The sequence below is a fragment of the Microtus pennsylvanicus genome, chromosome 8 (assembly GCF_037038515.1).
Source record: "Microtus pennsylvanicus isolate mMicPen1 chromosome 8, mMicPen1.hap1, whole genome shotgun sequence".
Taxonomy (NCBI): domain Eukaryota; kingdom Metazoa; phylum Chordata; class Mammalia; order Rodentia; family Cricetidae; genus Microtus; species Microtus pennsylvanicus.
In genome coordinates, this window is record NC_134586.1 from 105797552 (window position 1) to 105810650 (window position 13099).

At 46.9% G+C, this 13099-nt stretch overlaps 1 protein-coding gene across 1 annotated transcript; it reads right to left on the reverse strand.

Annotated features, from left to right (window-relative positions):
- Positions 1-208: 208 nt before the first annotated feature.
- Tektl1 (tektin like 1) lies at positions 209-5987 on the reverse strand. The gene is made up of 7 exons (XM_075982108.1): positions 5418-5987; positions 3868-3972; positions 2255-2453; positions 1778-1944; positions 1575-1670; positions 1366-1479; positions 209-457 (listed from the first exon to the last, which is right to left on the reverse strand). Exons 1-7 carry the CDS (start codon positions 5985-5987, stop codon positions 209-211), a joined length of 1500 nt encoding a protein of 499 aa, XP_075838223.1.
- Positions 5988-13099: the final 7112 nt, after the last annotated feature.

A 13099-nucleotide genomic window follows, 5' to 3' on the forward strand; every position in this document is an offset into this window, starting at 1 on the left:
GGGACCCGGATTTGGATCCTAACAATCTGACACCAAGTGCACATTAGGTTTTGTGGCACGATTGACATAAGTAGGTGCCTAATAAGTGACAATATCTTTAATTATAGTTCTGCTAGAGGGCGTTTGAAGGGAAGATGAGTCAGAGGGGAGGGAGAGCTATCTAGCTGGGGACACCTCTCCGGTCGCCTGAGCACAAGGCCAGCTGTGGTCACTTGGGAACAGTACTGGTTCGGTTGCGCGGTGGTGTGCGAGGGTCCCAGTCGTTGACCAGGTTCTGTGCCTGCGCATAGCACACATGTGGGTGGCGCTGGCGCAGGCGCAGGCGCACGACATCGTAGTCGACGTCATGTCCTATCTTTTTGCAGTTGAGGCTCCAGGCGAGGTTGTCGTGTGTTGTGCGGAGCGCTTCTAAATTCTTTTCCATGTGCAAGTTGTGGCGCATCAGCTTGTCAGTACCCTGGAGAAGGAGAGGGCAGCGATCTTGCTGGGGAAGGGCGGGGCCTCGGCGAGGAGGTGGCAAGGCTGCACTGGGAGGGGCAGGTCCTGGCAAAGGATCAAGGGACTTTGCAGGGGGAGGAACAGTGCTTTAAAAGGGACAGGGCAGCAGGTCTGTTGTGGAGGCTCCGGTCTTGTGAAGAAGGGGTGTGGACGTTCTGCGCAGGGGTGGAGCTTTTAGGAAGTATTGGAGCTAGCAAAGTCTTTCTGAGGAGGATCTAGGCAGTGCTGGGGGAGGTGGGGGCTGTTCTGAGGTGGAGCGGAGTCAAACTGGGGACGGGATGTGTTGCGGGTGGAGCGGGGTCTCGCTAAGGAGACTTAGGCTGGGGAAAAGTTGGATGGTGTTGGGGAAGAAGGGGCTGTGCTGGGAAGGGAGTGGGCAGTGCTGGAGGACTAGCGAGCCAAACCCAGAGCCTTGAGCTGGTGCTATATCTGGTAGGCATGAGCGTAGAGTAGATGTGAAGAAGGTCAGAATTCTATGCAGGGGCAGATGTTAACACTTGCCAGGCGTGCACCTGGAAGGGCCCCGCTTTGGAAAAAGCATAGCCGAGGAGGTAGATGTCAGTTGCATAGGTCCCAGGGAAAAAAAAAAGCTGACCCAGGTTCGTGTAAAAAAACAACACAACACATGCATAAATGCCTGAGATGGCTGAGGGAGGGGATGCTCTTACAGCAGGATGCTCCAGGAATGGTGGAACACATCTGAGCAACGTTTGCTAAGAGTTTCAGACTGGACTGTGGGAGGGCCAAACCGAGAATGGTGTGCAGCAACGTGACTGGTTTGAAACGCTGTCGGGTTCTTCCAAGGTCAGGTGTACTTGGGGAAGAGAACTTAGCAGGACGGGGCCCCCACCACACCGAGAAGCATACCTGGGCAAGGCGCGTAGCCTCGGGGAGCTGGGTGCCCACGTGTCTCTGATACATGCGAACCAAGGGTCTGTTCAGCTTCTCTCGAGCCTCCAGATTTTTTTTCAACAGAGGACCCTGGAAGAGTTTGTTGTGGGGAACAGTGAGGCTGAGCTTACCACATACATGCACTCGCCAGTCCCCTTCTTACAGAATTCTCCCTCAAACCTTACCTTGATAAGGCCCCTCGTGACATACATCTCTTGATTGAATTTCATGCACCGGTGGATAGTTCCCCTCATTAGCCCCAAAGTCATGGTCATTCTTTCCTGCAGATGGGGGAACACAGAGGTCTCCAACTGGGCCACTGTCCCTTCCTTCCCCACCTACTCCAGCAGTAGCCACCCTCTGGAGCCTCTCCAGGTTGCCTGGGCACCTTCAACTCCGAGGTCTCACGCATCTTCTGCGCCAGTGTGCCGCATACACGGTCGCTGATCTCCTGTTGCTGATTTTGAATGTCCATCTCATTCTTTGCCATCTCCGCTAAGGTGTCTTTGGACTCCATCAACAAGCGCTTGGCTTCAAACAAGGCCTTAGCACAGGCTGTGAAAGCACAGGATGTCCATGGGGGCCACAGGCTGCTCTAACTCTCCTCCCCCTCCCCTTTCTATGATGGTGGTAGGCCAAAGGTGAAGGGCCATGGATGAAGGACTGGGAGAATGCCCAGGTAAGGGCTAGTAACTGAGGATAATTTAAATTGTGCCTTGGACTGACTTCTTTTGAAGTGGAACCTGTGAATGTATGGGTGTTATTAGAAGCGTCCAGGGAAAGAGGCCACACAAGGCTGTGTACTTAAGGAACAGTTAGTTAATGGAAGACATAGGTTTAGCAGAGACCTTCCCAGGGTGCCTACCTGGGGTATATGTGCCCACAGGGTCAGGGGGAGGTGTTTTCAGGCCCTGAGTTCGAGGAGTTGGGGGTCGGGTGATGTCCACCCAGGAGTGGCGGCCAGCTTGCTCCAGAACCTTGTCCAGCGGCTGGTTCATGAGATCCACAGCTTGAAGCCTTTCCTGATAGTAGAAGTCCAGATTGTCCCGGCAGGAGGCCAGAGCCTGAGAGACAGAGAAAGTCAGCTTGGGGGTTGAGGGTAGGGCTGAAGCCACCCCAAAATACAAAAGCTGATTCAGCTCATTGTTAAAGTGCAGCCCAACTTCGTCAAAAATAGAAGTCCTTTTGCATATGTAAATGTCATTGTAAACACATCTCCCACCTAGATGCTGGAGAGGCTTTTGGAAACAGGTGCTTTTTCCTGGTGCATTTTCTCTTCATCTCCTGAACCAAGCTGGTAGTTTTGCGAGTTTTTTTTGGGAGGGGAGGGTGGTAGCAAATTACAGTCTATAGACTGGTGCCTGTTTTGATTTTTATTTCTTTAAGTAAAAAAGAAAGACTTATTATTTATTTATTTATTTATGTATGTATATAAATGCTCTATCTGTATGTATGCCTAAATGCCAGAATGGGAATCAGATCCCATTATAGATGATCGTAAGTCACTGTGTGCTTGCTGATAATTGAATTCAGGACCTCTGGAAGAGCAGCCATTGAACTGCCTCTCCAGCCCCCTATTTATTTATTTATTTATTTATTTTAATCAGGACACAATTTAAGCCTGTTCCTGGGCACACTGGTTCTGGTGACTTTATGCTGCTCTGGCCTCTGTGAGTAGTTATGACAGGGCATACAGAACACAAGGCTGAAGACATTGTACCAAAGGCTCATAAGATGGCTTAGCAAGTAAAGGTGCTTGCAGCTAATTCTTACGACCTGAGTTCAATACCTAGGGCCCATACGGTGAAAGGAGAGAACACATATTGGGTAGCTCACAACTGTCTCTTGTTTCAGCTTCACAAACAATTGATTCATGGCTTCCTAGCGGCACCTACAGGACATGTACAACCTCCCTTTCCAATATATTCACCATTTAAAATAATCAAAAAGTGGTCCCGTGATAGAACTCAGTGTGTTCAATCTTGGTACTTCAGAAAATAATGTTTTTCCTACATGAATCTAAATATTCGTCAAGTTTCTTCTGTGTGCTAGAGTATGCTGAGTGGGGGCTCGGTGCCCTGCTAACAGGGACAAATTGGTCAGATACCATTCCCACCTAGAGGAGTCTGTAGACAGAACTGACTAGCAGTTGAGTATCAGGAGAAGAGGGCTATTTAGTTATTTGCTGTGTTTTTTTTAAAAAAACGTTTTTTATTGCAGGGCAATAGTGGTGCACATCTTTAATCCTAGCACTCTGGAGAAGAGGCAGGTGGATCTCTGTGTTCCAGGACAGCCAGGACTGTACAGAGAAACCCTGTCTCGAGAAACCAAGAAGTTTTTATACTAATTTTACACAACGGGTTTCACTGTGACATTTTTATAACTGTACACAATGTACTTTGACCATATTCATCCCCACATAGGTCAGAGCAGTTTGTGCCTTAGGCATCCAGGTGTCCTTCTCCAGTACCCCCTAACCTTGAGCAAGGTCTCCGATTTCTCCATGTCTTTCTCCATTTTTCTCTTCATGGACTTCAGCTCCTCTTTCTCCCAGACCAGCATGCTGTCAGCCTTGTCTGGAATCTAGAAAAGAAGGGGAGAATTACTCTTAGGAAAAGGCTGGAGGTGGGGAGTTATCGTTCATAGTGGAGAGACATCACATCCTTGTGAACTTCAGAGATTGGAACTTGCAATTGGAGGAGTTTTACTCCATTGGGAGTGGGGAGTGGGTCTGGGACCTTTTATATATTTGGTTGTGAGCCTAGCCTTTAAAGGTTTTGAGACATCTCTCTAGCCCGGGTCTGGGGCTTTTTAAAAGTTTGATGCCTGGGCTAAGTTCCAGCCTTCAGTGCTGGGACTACCGGCACTCTCAGTCATGTCTGACTGTTCTGTGGATGTGAGTATTCAAACTCAGGTCTTCATGTTAGCACAGCAAGGGCTCTTTCCCGCTGAGCTATCTCCCTAGCTCAGTGCTGGACTTTAGTTTCCATTTTTTTTTGTTTTTTTGAGACAGGGTTTCTCTGTAGCTTTGGAGCCTGTCCTGGAACTAGCTCTTGTAGACCAGGCTGGCCTTGAACTCACAGAGATCCACCTGTCTCTGCCTCCCGAATGCTTGTACTTCCATTTTGTGTGGGATTGTGGTTCATCTGGTTTGAGAACCACAGTGTCATCAAGTACCCTTATGAAGGTGGGCGTTTCTCTTGTGAAGTTGGGGCATCATGGCCTTGTAGCCAAGGCAGACCACTGTTGGAGCATGGGTAGAGGTGATTTGATGTTCAGACTTGGGGCTGTGGATTTTCCTCGTTGGGAAGATTTTCATGCCCTGTGACTCAGAAAGGATTTGGAACAGTTTGTCTACTGGCTAAAGGAGCTGGGGATTTTATTCGTTTGTAAGCAGCCTGACAGGAATGGAGATATTCTAAAGAGACACTTGTGTCCTTCAATCTATCAGTGAACCCCAGGAAACTGGAATTCACCCTAGATCCCTCATACTGGGAGAAGGAAAAGTCCTGGTGCCTGCTGGAAGAGGACTTTTCATTCCAGAAAGGGATTTCACACAATACTGCTGGTCAGACCGCCTTGTTGGGGAGACAGAGCTGAGTCAAAAGGTCAGCGATGAGCAGGATCAGCTTGACTCGGACTGCTTAGATGTGGACATCATGGCTCCCTCTTTAAATTTTAATCTCACTGAGGATCACGAAGATGGACAGAAGAGGGTCACTGAATGGATCTCTTTGTCCCTCTTCTCGGTGTGTCCTCATTGATTAAATCCTTTTTTCGGCTTTCTACTATTAATTTGGCTCTTCTAATTGGCTTATAGAGGACGGGTGGCCAAACTTTGTTTCTTCGGGGTACAGATTGCCACTCCAATTTTGTAATACTTTAGGGGAGACTTTTAGGCTTTGGAACTTGGAGGCATAGCCACCCTATCCTGGGGTTGTTCTCGCTGGAAATGGACCATGGGAGGTGTTGTCCGTCTGAGGAAGCGTCAACCTCTGCCTCTGGTGTGGTGGCGGGGAGGGTCACACCTTCTCGGACTTGGGTCGGTAGCCCCGCAACTTGACGCTCTGCTGGTTTATGAGCAGGCCCTTGCGCACCTCGCTGAGTCTGCGATCGCTGGCTTCGCGCTGGCGCAGCAAAAGCCGCAGTTGCCCATTGATCTGGTGCTGCGCGCGGCCTAGGCGGGCGGCAGTGAGGCGCACCCCGCGCGCGTGCGCGTGCACAACCTCGGCGGTCTGCTGGGCACGCGCGTCGCGGTGCATAGGCAGCGGTAGGCGCGCGTACCAGGCCGGGGGCTTCATCTTCCCTTTCCACAGAGTGACGCCTTCTCCGGGCGGTGGCTTCTCCAGGGTGCCGCCGCCTTTCAGCATCTCCACGCGAAAGCGCCAGGGCTCCATGTAGGCGGCGCGGCCCAGGTGGCGAGCCAAGTTCGGGTCTAGCACACTGTCTTTGGGCTGCCACATGGTCACCGCCTCCTGCCCGCAGCGATCGGTCAGAAGGTGCGCCTTGCGTGAAGTGGCCTGGGCTGCTTGGCGCCATTCTGGAGCCCCGACGCGCGAGTCCTGGCCGCGGTCGGTGGAGGGTAGCACCACAGGCATGGTTCCTAACTAGGTACCCGGATTTGGACCAGGATCCCCTAGCTGAATGGGCAGGAGTTCACCCACCCCTAACCACACACCAGTCTTTCCTGGCTGCTAGAATGAGTGTGCCCAGAGCTCCTCTCACCATGGCAACCAGGAGGACAAGCACGCAGATTGCGTTCCAGAAGTGGGGGAGGGGAACAGAAAGCTGGGGAGGCGGGATCATACCTAGAAATTCTGTTCGGAATTTTTGAGGAATTCACTTTTATGGAGTTCCTCTCGTGATTTCTCTTGATTTTGAAAAGATATCAGCCAACCTATCCCTACTAGTAGATGACACGGTCTTGCATTTTGAAAATCCTAAGGGATCTACCAATAGTACTAGTACTATTATCAGTAGTCTTGAGGAATGCTCGAATACTATATACATGTATTTAGTGTGTGTGCGCGCACGTGTGTGTGTGTGTGTGTTTACCAACCACCACAGTGTGTGTGTGTAGGCTAGAAGACATCCCTCAGCAATCATTTCTCATCGTGTGGGTTCCAGGATCAAACTCACCATGTTTGGTGTCAAGTGCCTTTAGCTGAGCCATCTGGTTGCTACCCCAGTTATGTTTTTTTTACTCTTGGAATGAACAATCAAAAAACTGAATTAAGAATACAATTCACGGGGCTAGGGAGATGGTTCAGTTGGTAAAGTGCTTGCTTTACAAGCACAGGCGCTGAGTTTGACTCCCAGAACCCACGTGAAAACATGCCAGCTGGTTTGATGGTGAGACTCTGGGGATACTAAAATGAGGATTCCTGGACTGACTGGCCATCAGCCTACCCTCCAGTTGGCCATCTCTTGGCTAGTGAGAGACTCTGACTCAAAAAATGGTGGAAGAAACATCAAAGACAGGTGAGGTTTTCGTGCACCTGCACTCATAACCTTAAAAAAAATACAATTTCAATTATAATAGCATCACAAAGATTAAAATACTTAATATTCCCCAGCTCTTAGGACATTTGAAGTTATTTTCTCATCTCAAAGTACATGCCTTTAATCCCAGCACTCTGGAAGCAGAGGCAGGTTGATCTCTATGAGTTCAAGGCCAGCTTGGTCTACAGAGCTAGTTCCAGGGCAGGATCCAAAACTACAAAGAAACCCTGTCTCGAAAAACCAAAAATCAACCAACCAGCCAAACAAACAAACAAACAAACATAAAACCCTTCAGACTGCCTTACAGGAGAGCAATGATGGGTCAGTTTTGTTCACAACCTTGCCTAAGCGAGGACTACTTAATATGCATAATTATGGTCTCTTCTTTAAGAGACCTGTGGTCTTTACAGAACCCCAAAGGTGGAGACTTGAGGTCTCTGGATCTCCTTGTCAGTCTTTCCAATTTGACCATAGTGAATAAATCTTTCTTTTCTGCTTTTTTATTATCAAGTTGGCTGTCTTAATTGGTTTATAAAGGATGGCCAGTCATCTACATGCACGTGGGACACAGGAACTCACACAGGCACACATCCATAGTCTTAATTAGTATTCTATTGCTGTGAAGAGACACTGTGACGAAGGCAATTCTTATAAAAGAAAGCATTTAAGGTTTGTTTCAGTTTTAGAGGGTTAGTTCATGATCATCATGGAGAGAAGTGGGCATACAAAAGGTTCTGGAGCAACACCTGATCCAAAGGCAGCAGGGAGAGATAGAGATAGAGATAGAGATAGAGATAGAGAGAGAGAGAGAGAGAGAGAGAGAGAGAGAGAGAGAGAGAGAGAGAGACTGGACCTGGGGTGCACTTTTTAACCTTCAAGCCCACTCCCAGTGACATATCTCCAACAAGGTCACACAGCTCTCCTTCCCAAAGAGTTCCTCTAACTGGGGACTAACTATTCAAACATATGCATTTATGGGGGCCATTCTCATTCAAACCACTATGACTTAGTCGCAGAAAAGATGTCATCTCTAACTCCCAGTTTTGATTCTCCATGCCAGCTCTCAAATCTTATTTGTGGCCTCAATGGTGCACTGCATTCTGCATTTTTAAATATCTTTTTCTCTTATTTGACAATTTCATACATATATACAGTGTACCTTGACATTATGTACCTCTAAATCTCCCTTTTGACTCCCTCTGGATACCACTTCAACACATCTCCTTGTGCTCACCATTTCCTCTCCCTGTTCCTTTTCTTCTGTAACCCACTGAGTCCAGCTAGTGCTGCCTGCGGGGACGTTGACTGTTGTTGATGGTTCAGTCTGGTGCAGGTGACCACAGCAGCACGGGGCTGTCTGTTACTGCAATGGCCACATCTTGTCTGGAAGATAGCATTCCACAGTATTCTCTGCATCCTCTGGCTCTTACATTCTTAACTGCCTCTCTTCTGTGATGTTTCCTGAGTCTTGGGGCGTGAGGGTTAGTTCTGTTTTAGGCTTAGCATTCAACAGTTGTCCCCCCAACATCAGACAGGACAGGGTTTCTCTGTGTGGCCTTGGCTGTCCTGGAACTCACTCTGTAGACCAAGTTGGCCTTGAACTCAGAGATTTGCCTGCGTCTGCCTTCCAGTGCTGTAATTAAAGGTGTGTTCACCACAGCCTGGCATCAACAATCTTTTATTCTCAGTACATTGGCCAGTTATGACTCTTTGTCTTAACTGCTACCCATGGTAGAAGCAGCTTCTCTGGCCAAGGCTGAGAGTAGCATAATTCATGGGCATAAAACGAATATTTAGAAGGCAATTTGGCAGCATGCCCATGTAGTCAAACAACAATACTACGTTCCTCCTAGGGTTATGAACTCCAAGGCCACTGACTTGGAGAGGCCAAGTTTATATATGACCAGGTTTATATTACCAGGCATGAATTCCTTCAATGTTCCATTTTAGATTATGGTCTTTCTCAATTTCTCTACCTACGTTTGAAGATAGGCAAACCATTTTCTGCTCTACATATTTTTCAATTTATTTATGTCATGTGTATGGGTGTTTTGTCAGTATGTATGTCTGTGCAGCATATATACCTGGTTCCTGAGGAGGTCTGATGAGGGCACTGGATCTTAGGACTGGTCTTACAGACAGTTGTGAGCTGAGAACCTAACATAGGTCCTTTGGAAAATTAGCCAATGCTCTTAACCACTGAGCCACTTCTCTAGCCCTGATTCTGTTCTTATCTTAAACATTTTCTTTTGTTTTTAAGTATGTGTATGGTTATATATCTGTGCAGGGAGATGTGCACATGAGTGCAGTTGCCCCAGGAGGTCGGAAAAGGGCATTTGATCTCCTGGAGATGGAGGTACAGGCGGTTGTAAGCTGCTGGACTTGGGTGCTGGGATTCAAACTAGGGTTCTCTGCAAGCACAGTGCACATTCTTAATTGCTGAGCTACCACTCCAGCCTGCTCCAACTGTTTTAAAGCCTACCGCTCACACCTGGGTTGATAGCTATTATGGTCTGGCTCTGAAATGTTCCCCCAAAGCTTGCGTATTGTAGATGTGTTTCTTAGCAGAGTTTCATTCAGACATTTGGGAAGTGATTGGTTTGTGAGAGTCTGACCTCTTCAATGGATGGATCCATTGATAGATTTATATCTTAATGAAGTATCATAGATGGTATAAACTTTATGAGATGGGGCCCAGTAGGAAGCAGGTCACCATGGGCATACTCTTGAAGGAGATATTGTCCCTGGCCCCCTCCTTTGCCTGTCCTGGCTTCCATAGGTAAACAGCTATGCCCCACCATACTTTCCCTACAATGATACTCTGCCTTATCACATGCCACAACAACGGATCAGAAACCTCTGAACTTCTGAGTCAAAGTAAAAGTTTCTTCCCTTAAATTCATTCGCCCAGATATTTTGTCCCAAGGTGACTTGCACCAAAGATGTCTCAGAGGACACACTGATTACAGGCTGAGATTGGCTCTCAATCTCCAAGAGATTAATGGTGACTTCCCAAAAGTGTTTCCTAAGGTTATAGTCAGCTCTGTGTGGATTCCACACCCACATATCCAAACAGCTACAGAGACATACTGTATCTAAACTGAGCATGTGCAAGTGTTTCTTCTGTCTCTCTCTCTCTTTCTGTATACACACGTGTAGGTGTGCATTGTGTACATACATGTGGGAGCCTGAAGTTGATATCAGGAATCATTCTTAATCAGTCTTTTACCTGATCCAATGAGGCAGGGGCTCTCAATCAAACCCAGAGCTAACGGATATGGCCAGTCTATGAGTCAGTTTGTTTAGGGGATTACAGGCAGGGCACCACACCCACCTGGTATTTGTGTAGGCTTCAGGATCTAAACGTCCTCATGCTTTAGGCAAGCATTTAACCACTGAGCTATCTTCCCAAGCCCTAAATTTTTAAAATTACTATTCACTAAGTGATAGAATATCAAAACTACTTACATAGCACCCAAATATTTAGCATTATATTACAGTTTAAGAGATAGTTTAGCATACTCAAGAGGATGTGTGTGGGTTCTAAGCAAATAATACATATTACTTTAGAGGGGGGATGTGACTATCGTGGATTTGGTCTCTGAGAGGGTCTGGGAACCTCTGCAGCATGAAAGGGAGGACTGTGTACAGGAGGCCAGCATCCCTCAAGCCATATGCATGCCAATCTGGTTATTAAGTGTTTGATAGCTTCATGCGTTTATGTAATCAAGTTTAGTCGCTTTCACTCAGTTCCCCTCTCCCACCCCCCTCCATTTCCTGCTGGACCAGTCTTCTCAGGAAGTCCAGCTCCTACTTTCATGTCTTCTTGCCTGTGACCTGCTGAGTCTAATTAGAGCTGCCTGCAGGAGCGTGATTATTTACAGGATATCACTGAGGGAAATAACATCCCTTCCGCAATAACAGTTAACTGCCAGTAGTCCCTCAGGGTGCTGGTGGTGGGGCTCCATGGGCCCCTTCCTCATCTAAGATGAAATATTTAGGGGCCCACTATTTCTGAGTACATATTCTTTGAGAATCTCATATGTGTATAAAATGCAGTTTGATTATATTCACCTTCTCTATACCTCTTGCTGGACTTACCTCTCACCTCCCCACTTCATGTCTTTTCTTTTTTACATAAACCACTAAGTATAATTCGTGTTACCTGTATACACACGCATGTGGGCCCATGCACTGGAGCATGAGCAGCCTAGTGGGGACCATGAGAAGGATCCAACCCTGTGCATGTAGGTTGTTGGGGTCCAGCCCTGACATAAATTATTTCTCAGACCCGAGGGGAGGCGTGGGAATAAAGACACAACTCACATGACTTCATTGGGAGGTAATTTTCAGGGATCCCTCATGAAATCCTGAGTTCACATCCTGAAAATTCACCTGCAGTTATTCTCCAAACAGCTTTTGTACCAAAATGTAACCTGAGGGGGAAATTAATTAGCATTCTGTTTCCTAGGTCACATCCACACTTTTCTACGTCCATTTTGTCAAGTCTTCCTATCTTCCTGCTCTCTCACATAGACTGAATTAACACCTCTTCCCCAGGCGACCTTCCAATTACAAAGAAGAAGCAGGGTGACATTAGCACATCCTGACCTTTTGTCTAGGATGGCGTCAGTTTGTCTGGAAATGCTAGGTGACCACCTCCTGTGGGCAGGTGCAAACTGTAGCCTGAAATTCTGGCCACCATACAACGTAGAAATATGGGCCTGTATAATACAGCCCTATAGTAGGTCTTGTGCAGAAAGTCACAACTGCAGGGAGTACATGCGTACAATGGTTATGCCACATCCAGATGACATCATTTGGCTACACTTGTCCTTATCCTCTGCCTTGTAGGCTATGAAACTAATGTATGCACTTTGTGGAAAACACAGACACATTGAAGAGGATGGAATTGATTTACCTTTAATCTTACTATCCAGAGACACTCATTCTGAACATATTCTTCGGTTCACTGTGTTCATCTCGCTATATGCCCTGCTTCTTTCTCACTCAGGTCAATGGGGAATTGCATTTCGTTGAGAAATTAGCTCTCTGAATTTTATAAATAACACATTATAGAATTCCTTCTTTCTGACTTTTGGCTGAGGCTGTCTGTTCCGTATTGTGCGTGTCAAGTAGGTAGAGGTAGAAAGTGGCTGGGTGGGTGAGTGGCTGAGGAGAGAGAGCCTTTGAAAAATTCCAGCTCCTCTTTCCTTTTTTCTTTTGCTATCACATGGAAATGCCCTTCGCTCTGAAATCTTGGCAGGTAATTATCAGAGACCCTTTTTTAGGTTCCCCGATGTCTTCCCTTCTGGGGCATTGGTTTCTACTTTTAGCAGATGCCCCCTTTCTCTTGGAGATAATCACATCAATTGGTCTCTCATTCCAGGGGGATGTGACCTAGAATCTGTTTTGTCTTTGAGAAACGAGGTCGCTTTCCTGGTGGAGGTGTCAGGAGACATGGGAAGCCCCAGGCTGTGTGGAATGCTTTCTGGTCACCTCCTGTAGAGGTGGTGACCATATAGGTCAATGAGTGATAAGGATTGGTTCATGGGGCTGTAACCTTATTGGCCCTTTGAATTGACTCAGGCCAGAGTCATCAAGGGCCTTTGCATTTAGTAGAATCCTACTGTTTCTTTTCCAGTTTCTTACAACTTGACCCAGAGGTAGTATTTAAAATTGTTGAGCACCCAAAACTTGATTCCATTCCTGGGACAGTTAGTTTTAAATGCCAACTTTACACCAGCTGGAATTAAATGGGAAAAAAGTCTCAGTGAGGGACTGATTAGTTGAGGCTGATCTGTGGGCATGTATATGGGGGATTGTCTTGATTGTTAATTGATGAGGAAAGACCTAGCCCACCGTGAGTGGCATTATTCCCTTTGCAGGGAATCTTGGCCTGGGTAAGTGTAGAGAGGTGGCTGAGCATGAGTGAGCATGTATGTATTCACAGCTCTCTTCCCTTCACAGTGGATGCAGTGTGACTAGCTGCTTCAAGTTTCTACCTTGACTTCCCTGATGTGATAGACTGTAATCCGGAATTATAAGCCAAATAAACCCTGCCTTCTCTAAATTGCCTTTTGTCAAGGGATTTTATCACAGTAGCAGAAATGAAACTAGAACACTTCCCTTATATTCTTACATATAAATTTTCTACCTCTACTCTCTGTTTTTCATAGGCACAGGCAAAAGTATCCCTAGAATTTGC